Consider the following 10,556-nt stretch of genomic DNA (forward strand, 5'->3'; position numbering starts at 1 on the left):
AATGAGTCTGGCACTAGACCATAATCCATGTCTGAGTACCTGCTGAGAGCCAGCAAAAGGAAGAAGATAAAGAGAGCGAGAGAGAAAGAGAGATGGCACAGCTCTCACACTCTCTCTCAATGGTTTTAAGAAAGGAACATGTACCACACACTCTGAAAAATAATGGCTCCAGCTGCCATTATTTGAGGAAACAACACTTTCCCAAAAATAATGTCTCTCTGCACGCTGTGTAAAGATTGTACTGTTTCACACTGATGACTGTACCCAATAATCATTTACTCAACTTACAAAAATTAACATGCCGGAGTTGTTAAACCTTTTTTAGCAACTGGTCTTTTTTCCATTAACAATACTCGGGTGGCACTACACTCGACTACCTTCTTTTATTCAAATCTAAACCGTCCAGATTCAGTTCATCTTTGAGGCATATAAATCCACTGGCAAAATTATGCAGCATTACAATATCTGATGTGCAGACTACAAAAGCTGCCTAAACCTCTGTGGGGGAGCAGGATTATGATTGAACTGTCAAACACGTGGTGTGAGGTAACGCTGTGGACGCTCTAATATCTACATCGGGGCTGTGGATTGGATGGGATTACACCCAGTTGTTACACAACGCAAATTTTTTACAATTTATGCAGATGGATATTGTGGTGAAAGATGGCCAGAAAATACTTTATTGTGTCTCCCATGGTAACATTTTATGAGTAACAGTTGATAATGGTTTTGTATTTGGGGCTTTTATCAGGGTTTAGGCATGCTGGACTGGGAAGTCAGATTGCTTTATTTGGCCATGTTTGGCATAAATGCTCTCTCTCTCTTTCTTTCACTCTTGCTCTCGCTCTTTCACACACACACACACGCACACAGTTTCCTCTTAAAAGATTGAAAACAATGCAAATTATGGAGAAGCAGAATGTCAACACACAAAATGTGAATTAAAGTTCTCCAGATTCCTTCTTATAATACTCTAACACGGAATTTGGTGTCGTATTGTGACCATCTATACTTTCTGATGTCACTTAAGCCCCCAACTATGTAATGACTAATAGTTTATAAAATGTCTATAAAATGAAAAGAAAAGCTGAAAAATCAAATGTCTCTGAGCACACATTATCATGTTTGATTTAACATTACAGCTACCACAAGTATTCTTAACCATGCTTCATCCATATTGCTATCCTTAGGATGCACAAATAATCTTTGAGTATTATCTATAAAGACTTGCTGACAATTTTAGAACAATTTGTTACATGTCACAAGTTAGATTCATTTGTGTTTTAGGTCCATGTGAGGAAACAAAGGAGACCTGAAATAGCCTTCCCTGGAATACAACAGCTCATGATCTGCTCGCTCTTTGAGGTTACAGGGCAGCGCTCTTAATTTGAAATGTATTGTTTATGTCTGTGTTCCCATCAGCTACCTGAACGACCTGGAGAGGATAGCCAAGCCAGATTACATCCCCACACAGCAAGATGTGCTGCGGACCCGAGTGAAGACCACCGGCATCGTGGAAACACATTTCACCTTCAAGGACCTGCACTTCAAGTAAGATCCCACTCCAAAAAAGCTTTTCTCAACTGCAGAAGCTGTTAAAGGTGCAGCTCAATATTTCATTTAGCCCTCTAATTTGCTCTGATTAAGTGCTGTAATGAGACGCTAATATACTATGCTGTACTATACTATTCAATCAAAAGAGGCAGTGGTGCAGTTTCACACAATAAACATTATTATAAATGCATCACAGAGGAATGATTTGAAACCTGTTGTGATCTCCACAACTTTCTGAACCCATCACAGTATAATTTGAAGATATTCAGATTTTAAATTTGTATACATAACAAACGCAAAACTCTGCGTTTTGGCAATAACGGGCATCATTTGAGGATTTCTCCAACCGAGGATGATTAAGCTGAGAGTCACTTATAACTTGTGCTTTTGTGTATGCGATAAATCATTCTTTGTGTTTGCCAGCGCACAATGTTTCCCCCATTTTGGAGAGTCAGTAAAGTTAACGGAAAGGAAATTATTTGTTCTTCCAATTTGTGGGGTTCTTGAGAAGTTGCTGTCTCATTTCAAAACTTGAGACATCTTTAACCCAAACAGCTCATCCCACTCGATACTGTTACAATGGGGAATTTGTACATGTTGCTCACACACAAAGTTGTTATCACACAAACTGTACGTATGTGTGGGCTTTTAGCGTGATTATCACAGCCAGGTTATACATAAGGATGATAAAGAGAGAATGTCTCATTATTATGGAAGACAAACACATTATTACCATTTCAGTTTGTTATCTTTAATGCCAGTCTACACCCATACTTATAAGAAATTGTCCCGTTTTTTTACAATGTAAACGTCATTCTGATACTGGTATATTCCTCATTGTGATATGAAACCTGACGATTGTAGTCGTCCCTCGCAACACATTAATATCTTACTGAGACATTAGTCACTGCAAAAGATTGAGAAATGGCAGAGGAAATTGTGAAATGTAAAACGCTTTCAGTCAGACTAAAACTGCTCTATCAAGGCAGTGGAAATGAAAAGGTGTGTGCGTGTGTGTGTTCCAAGCCGGCTGAGTTCCATGTCGAATATTTAAGTCTCACATTTGCATCCTTTGATTTATTTTACTTCTCTTTGGACGACATAAATCAAACCCAACCGGCATATGTTTACCCTCAGCAGCTCCTCAGTGCTGTGCTGCTGCGATATATTGAGCTTATGTAAGCAGCACTGGAGACGGTGAGCGCACCACTGAGGTAAACAGTCTAAAGTGTGTCACTGTTATAATGACTTGTGCTTACTCAGCCTGAAGCTGGACTGCCTGCGATACTCAAAGTTTGGTTCCAGTGAACCAAATTCTGCAAATTGAAAACTGCTTAGCGTAGTGTGATGACAATTTGTCCTATGCTACAAATAGTTGCTGGCAGCTTAAATGTCGTCAGTCCGCCCTCTCTCGTCCATCTTTTCATGAATAAGTCATAGGAGGGTCTCCGTGCCTCAGCCTGTCTGAAGACTGCCTGTTATGTATTAATATTGTTTATTATTTTGAGGTTGACTTGAAGTACGCAGAGAGTGAGCATGTTTTTCACTGGAGCAGACAATGCCTCACCCCATTATAAGGACACCTGTTGCCACAGCAACTGCAGCGAACCAAAATGCCAACAAATGCCAGGAAAATGACAAGGCCTGTACAGTGGAGAGGCAGAGACATGTTCACTGGAGAAAGGGAGAAGGGGGAGACCTTGAAGCTGTTAAGCTTGTCTGCCAGTGTTAAAAACAGCATGTTAAAGCTTGTTTGTCTCTGTGCAGGATGTTTGACGTCGGAGGCCAGCGGTCAGAGAGGAAGAAGTGGATCCACTGCTTCGAGGGAGTCACGGCTATCATCTTCTGTGTGGCCATGAGCGCTTACGACCTGGTCCTGGCTGAGGATGAGGAGATGGTGAGTTCACACTAGAGCCCATTTGCCAGGCTGATTTAAATGAAAAAGGAGGTTGGGTTTTCCAGTGAATCAATTTCCTCTATGTGCCCTAGTTGTGCTCTCTAGTAATCTCTTTATCTCTGCATCTTGTGCCCGTCCCGCCCAGAACCGGATGCACGAGAGCATGAAGCTCTTCGACTCCATCTGCAACAACAAGTGGTTCACAGAGACGTCCATCATCCTGTTCCTCAACAAGAAGGACCTGTTTGAGGAGAAGATCGCCCACAGCCCTCTGACCATCTGCTTCCCAGAGTACACTGGTACGGTCAGAGCATCTCAGACAAGCACAGGACACAGCCAACATATAGACAAAGCCTCAGTTGTGTTTCTTATTGAACATATCCTACATAACAATGTAAAGGTCAGTCTGAAATTAGACTGTTTTAAAACAAGTCAAATATTTTGTCAATACGATGTGATACGGTCACTTTTCAGTTAAGTTGTTCTTTGTTCCTGAAACAAAATCATATAACAATGCTTATCCCCAGTGCGTGCCCATCATGTATTGCCATTCCGTTCAATTAAAAAAAATAAGCATCCATTTCTGTGAATAATTACCCAGCTCTCTTTGAAAAACCAATAAAGTAGCTGAACAAATTATTTCCACAACCCCCAAAGACTCAACCATCTGGATGACAAACTTATTTTGTTTGCCTCAAGATAAAAATATTTCTTTAGTTGCAGCTGTTGCTTTATCCAGTTTGCCAGTTTGAAGTTTTTGACAAATGTTTATGTTCTTCTCCTGTCCGTACAAATGCACAGATGTATACAAACAGATGGGTGTTCTCTCCAGTCAAAGCACATACAAAGGCACAAATACACAAAAAAATCACAAGAATAATGTCTTTTATTCTTTGTGTATAAACCATAAAAGCATGTTAAAATTAAAATGATTTCATTATCTTCACAAATTTGAGCTCAGATTAACACATGAGACTAGTATAACCAGGGGACTTTGTGATCTTGAAATGACCCCCTCACATCAGTGTTTCTTGTGGCGCATTTGCACATGGATATGATGTCAGAGCTCTGGGTAACATCAATGTTTTAGAAGCTGAGCTTTAATTCTTCAGCAGCCACATGAATAATACAGTTTTTCAGTTGCGGTGCCCGCTCTCTGCATGTGTCAGAAGTACAGTTGTCACGTTTTCGTTTCTAATCTAAAATTGATCAAAATGAACTTTTAATTTGTCAGTCAAAATCGAATGTAATGGCGACGTTAGCGGCCAGGGGTGCGTCATGGTGCGTTTAAGTGCATCTCGTAAAAGATGTTAGGGGCATGAAAGTCCAAGCTTAACAATAGCAAAGCAAATCACTTGTGAAAAAATGTTTAAATCGAAAGTGAAATCAAACGGTGGATTCTGAGAGTGGTGACGCCCCTAGTTAGAAGCATAAATACACATTTGTAATTCATTTGGATCAAGCAACTTTGTGTCTGCACTTGACGATCACAACATTTAGTTGCACTGTCCTCACTCATTTCAAATGTCAGCATGCAATCTCACAGCACAGCTGTTGACTGCTGTTGACTAATTTTGTCCCATGACCCGTAGATTATTTGCTTTAGCATCTTTACTTTAGCAATTACGGCCATGGCAGATTTGCTCAAGATTAAGATCCCAGAAGACCTCTGTAATTATTACAAAATGAATAGAGGTCCCCAGGTAATACTAATCCCATGCTTATAGTATATAAATGTAAAATGTTGCAAAGCAACCGAATTACAGAAATTCTGTTTCAGATTGTATAAATTATGCTTTTGACATTTGGAGCTACCATCTTTGTTTTCATTGTGATACTAACTAGATGAAATAATATTTTTCATCCAAATGGCTTAAAGGATTTTTTGAGGATTCGGAAAATGCATTCATGAGTTTCTACTCAGCGTTGTTTGAAAAAGCCAAATACTTTCTGTGTGACTTGAATGAAAAACTAATAATACAAAGCTTTATTTGTATAGAACTGCAATGTTTACAGAGCACTTCATATAAAAAAAAAAACTGAAAATGAACATAAACCAGGGAAACCAAATCAAATCCCATGATCCCCTCTGCAGACTCTCTCACACTCCTCTAACTCCTCATCGCTCCCTGTCCCTCAGGCCCCAACAAGTATGAGGAGGCTCAGGCTTTCATCCAGACCAAATTTGAGGATCTGAACAAGAAGAAGGACACCAAGGAGATCTACACCCACTTCACGTGCGCCACCGACACCAAGAACGTGCAGTTTGTGTTCGACGCCGTCACCGACGTCATCATCAAGAACAACCTGAAGGACTGTGGCCTCTTCTAATAACCTGTCTGAGGAAGAGTCAAGGTGAGTTTAGAGGAATGAATCAGAGTGGTTCAGCTTTAAAACATGAATAATATGAAGCTTTGAACTGACTGATTGTTTTCTTTTGTATTCCACCAGATTACTTGAACAGTTCGGTGACCATACAGATATAGGGGAATATACACACATCATGAATGACTGCACTGGCCAACCACAATTTCTGCTTTGATCTGCTTTTTATAAAGACACCTAAGAGACTGAAAACCCGACGAGCCTTGTGGAATTTCAACGATTGCTGATCCAGTCACTCGTATTGTTAACTCTTTGGGCTATGACCACAAAAAAAATCAACATTTATTATTGTATTTTTGTTCTTTCTTCTTTATTTTCAATTTACTAGAGGAGTCAAAGGAGAACTTTTTTATATAAATGCATTCATCTTACTTTTAGAAATTCTGATGTGCAAATTATTAAACTTTTAATCACATGAAGCTTATTTTTTAAGAGTTGAAGCACAGGCATGGACATAAAATATGGTTGATAAAGGAAAGTGCTTTTTTTTTTTCTTTAATTTAATGTTTACATAAGTTCATCATTCATAGCCAAACCGTATATTGTTCTGCATGAGTCAACAAGGCAAATATTAGCTCTGTAATCTGCACAAATTATCTAACATTCCTACAAAATGATCATAAAAAAAGAATAAAACGTTGAAAAGAGAGGGAAAAAAAAAAGCTTCACATGCAGGGGGAAATTATGGCGAAATTCTAACTGATATTTAAAGTTTGTGTGTACCTAACATTCTCTCACTTTTTATAGTACCATTTCCATGTCTGTTGCAGTATGTTTGTGCCTTGACTTCTGTTTACGACCAATTCCTAGATATGCTTTTAGTACTGTTTGACCTACTGTGCGCCTATATTTTTCTTCCATTTTTCTGCCTAGCACCTATGAATATATAGTGATTATTAATGAGAGACGAAAATCTAATTCAGAAAAAAAAAGGTTAGTGTTTTTGGTAAATATTAAAATGCTTTGAAAGTCCTTTATGATTTAATTTAAATAAAAGTAGAGATCACCTGACTCTTGTACATGTGTTTTTCTTCTCTTCTCTTTTAGTGCAGCACTGTTTGATATTTACGTGGTGGACTCGCTGAAGTACATGTGGTTCAGAATAATCAGTATGTTTCAACAAAATTGTATTTAAAGGAGCAGACAGTCTCTGTCATCACATCCTCAAGCAGGAAGGAAGAAACAAACTTGTGGAATGAGCTGCTGTGGTTTTTGGTTGCCATAATAAAACAAACAAAAAGCATACTCCCCGATGTCACATGGGTTGAAATGAGCGAGGGAAGCAGTCATGTGAAGAAGCACCTTATTTCCAGTCAGTACTCACCAAAAAAGGTGACATAACAGCATGACAAATGAGGGATAGTCTATTTGTTTATTTGACATCATGGTAACATTGTTGCTGCAACATACAATCATGCTCAAACGGCACTTGGTGTTTATAGCAAGATGCGTGTTAACGCCTGTACGCGAGAGTGTTTTTAGTAAATTAAAAAAATAAAAAGTTGAAGTGAACAAAACAAAAAGGTATAAAAATTCAGTACTAACATCGTACTGATCAGTGTTGTTTCTCTTTCAGCATCGATTTGACTTACCATTAAATTAATGTTGCATTTTCAGCTCGCGGGTAGAGTAAAGAGTAAAGTTCTGCTCCTGCAACAGGGAGGACTGATCGTCCAGATGAGATTTTGCACACTGCAGTGTGACGGCAGTTCCTCGACCATGTATTGATGCCTGCTAACTCTGCTGATGACTTGTGATTGGTGGTAAGTGAGCCAATAGTGTTGCTTACAAAGCAAGTCTAAAGACGAGTGTAAAAAATAAAATGAAATAACTCTGAAAAATATACCTGAGTGGAGAAACGACAAACGGTGGCTCCGTTAAGTGGCGCAGTGATTTACGGTCGCTTGTTTCTCTCGTCGTGTTGCAGAAAACTAGGGTGCATTGAAAACACCTCACCAAGACACTTTATTTAGTTTCCTCTTTTAATGTGTAACCAGTCTGTATCTAAAGTTTGCCACTATAGGCTACAGGTCACACTAGACTAAGTAAAGATCAGGCAGCAAAAATCTTGGATCATATTTGTACTTTTGATGTAATTTACGCACAAACAGGATAACATGACATTCATATAATTATGAGTGATGTTGTCAGGAGCGGTCACGCAGCCATCAGGCATGTACAAGAGATTAAAAAAAAAACTAAAGTCAATATAATCTGTGATAATGCAACAAAAATTAAATGACAAGAAGCAGAAAAACTTCAATCTACAGACAATGAAAAAGAAAAAGAAAAATCAATGTATAAGAAGTAATTAATTAGTGAGATGATTAATTCAATCTGATTACAGTTTCCTTTAGAAAAATTATAAAGATGGAGAGCTGTCAACAACCCATCTGTTAGTGTCCCTGAGTGTTTTACATTACATATTACAAGGATGAGTTTTACCACTTATGAATTCATTTTTACCATCATTGAGAGTCGGAATGTGTTCGTTCCGCTCTCAAGAATGTCAGCGTCTCTCTTTAAACATCTTAGTTTATTGCCATGTGAACATAACTGAGTGGAATTTGTCCTGGTCAGCTCACCCGAACACAGACCAGACACCACATGGAGTCAGTTTTAGTCTGTCCGCACACAAACTGCAGTCAACCCAACCAAAGCTTTCCGCTTAAACTTAAACTGGCTCATGTCGCCATCTAGTGGACAAAAGTGTTAAACCTGCCTGCTCAGTCTCCTCCAGCTCAGTTTTTGCCTTTAACTTCTATTTTTGACCTCTCACCGTATAGTTGTATTTAGTGAGTCTGAGTCTTTTCACTTTTAATCACAATATCTGTCTTAGGGCATCAAGTCTCATTTCTAGATGTGAAGCATTTACAACGATGCCGTCACACACGCTTCAACCTGTCTGATGTCTGGATTCAGGAGCCTATAAAGTAGGTGGGCGGCTGTTGGTGGTCTAATCTGTATCACCCAGATAAGATGACTAATTAATGATGCTCACATTAGATTAATGACTCCCGGCGCACCGACCCTGCCCAGGACTCATCCTGCCAGTCTTCTGCAGACGCCCATCGGAATAGTAATGCTGAGAAAGACCTAGAACAAGTGACGGCAAACTTTACAAAGCTGATAAAGGCGAGGAAGCTCACAGCATTACAAGCTTGGAGGTTCTCTGTAGCGAGGACTGTCATGTCTGCAGGCAAATGTACACATCTGTTGAAAACAAAATCACAAATAGAAACAAAGTGTTTACAATAAGGTGACCGACATGTCACTGGCCGACGGAGGCAAAGGTTCAGACTGTAATTCGTAGTTCATTCATAATGTGGGCTGATACAACAGAGGCAGGCTCGTGATGACTTTACGTCATCAGATTTAATCTTTGATTGCCAAATTGAGTAAGTGAGTGTAATGCTGCTGGCTGTTGTTCTTGACCTTGACAGGATGTTTTACAAACTGGGGGTCGACAGATGAGATTATTTCATTATTAGAAATCAAGGAGACTCCACACAGAATGATGGAGTTCTTGTTAAGCATTTACTGCGTACACTGTTGAAGACGCCGCACAACAGATGCGAGTATACTTCAGGGGAGTTTAAACCTCATGTCAACATTAATAGCACATTTCATACCCCTGTTTTTACACACTTACTGCAGTGATTTTAAAGACGCGCTCACTTGTGACATGAAGTCTAACTTGTGCACTTCAATGTCTTCCGAATGGAAAACATTAGCGATTAAGCTGTTACTGCTACAGTGCTGCAGTAAGTTAAAAATCCAATTCCATTGTGGCTGCTGAATGGGGTAAAACCAGCTGACAACCATTATTCTTTCAGCATGGAGGTGATGATTTACCCACCAACTGTTTATTATGAGGATCCAACTGATGTTTATAACCCTTTACAACTGCTTAATAAATGGTTTATAAAGCATTTCATAGGCTTTTAACTATAGTTGACTTGAGTATAAATTTAACATCTATCTATCAAGGTGGGTGAGTGTAATGAAACAAAATCAAAACCTCAGCAGACCGAGACAAAATCCAACCCTGCCACTGTCCTGCACAGGAAAAGGAAAAAGGGTAGGAAAAACTTCTCCTGATTTTAGTGAATCCAGTTGAGCTGAGATTTCTCTAGAGGGCACTGCAGGTCTACATCTGAGAGACTCCGGCCTCCAAACATCTGGTTTAAAGCCACATGAGTGAAACATGTCAACGTAAAAGAAAACGTTCCCTTGTGTTCAGGAGGGTAAATGTCTCTCTGTACTCTCACAGGTTCAAAGCAGACGCTCAAATGTCGCCCTAAACGAAGTTACTGCAGCTTTTTACTCATATTTGAAAATGAACGATGAGACAAACCTAAAATCTAAAACACTGTTGGACCCCTAAGGATCTATCTGGATCCCAGAGGCTGGCCTCAGCGATTCAGGATTGTGTTTTCGTGCCCCGGCCTTTATGACCCTCAACCGCTACAACACTCATGACTGTACCCTCTACAGAGAACTGATAACAAAACATCAGCGATTATCAAATCAAGTAGCATACGCAAGGGAGAGTAAAACATTCACGGCTGACCTTTAATGGGCATGGATGGTGTTCAAGTACCACCTCGTGTAACAAGTGTGTCCATTAGGCATCCAGGGAGGCAGACATGAGCTGAATTAAAGGTCGGCCAGTGTCGGAAAAAATTGAAATAATCACAACTCCATTAGCAGCCATGTG

The 10,556-nt window shown here is 39.5% G+C and overlaps 1 protein-coding gene across 2 annotated transcripts in view; it reads left to right on the forward strand.

The window, feature by feature from the left end:
- Window positions 1-6,847, forward strand: part of LOC119021036 (guanine nucleotide-binding protein G(i) subunit alpha-2-like) — a 58,979-nt gene extending 52,132 nt beyond the window's left edge. For both annotated transcript variants that reach the window (XM_037100947.1, XM_037100948.1), the window contains 5 exons: window positions 1,423-1,551; window positions 3,322-3,451; window positions 3,597-3,750; window positions 5,592-5,806; window positions 5,903-6,847. In XM_037100947.1, the coding sequence (XP_036956842.1) occupies window positions 1,423-1,551; window positions 3,322-3,451; window positions 3,597-3,750; window positions 5,592-5,782 (604 nt within the window). In that variant the 3' untranslated portion in view covers window positions 5,783-5,806; window positions 5,903-6,847. The remainder of the gene's footprint in view (window positions 1-1,422; window positions 1,552-3,321; window positions 3,452-3,596; window positions 3,751-5,591; window positions 5,807-5,902) is intronic.
- The last annotated feature ends 3,709 nt before the right edge of the window (window positions 6,848-10,556 follow it).

This window comes from Acanthopagrus latus, chromosome 6 (genome assembly GCF_904848185.1).
Source record: "Acanthopagrus latus isolate v.2019 chromosome 6, fAcaLat1.1, whole genome shotgun sequence".
Classification (NCBI taxonomy): Eukaryota; Metazoa; Chordata; class Actinopteri; order Spariformes; family Sparidae; genus Acanthopagrus; species Acanthopagrus latus.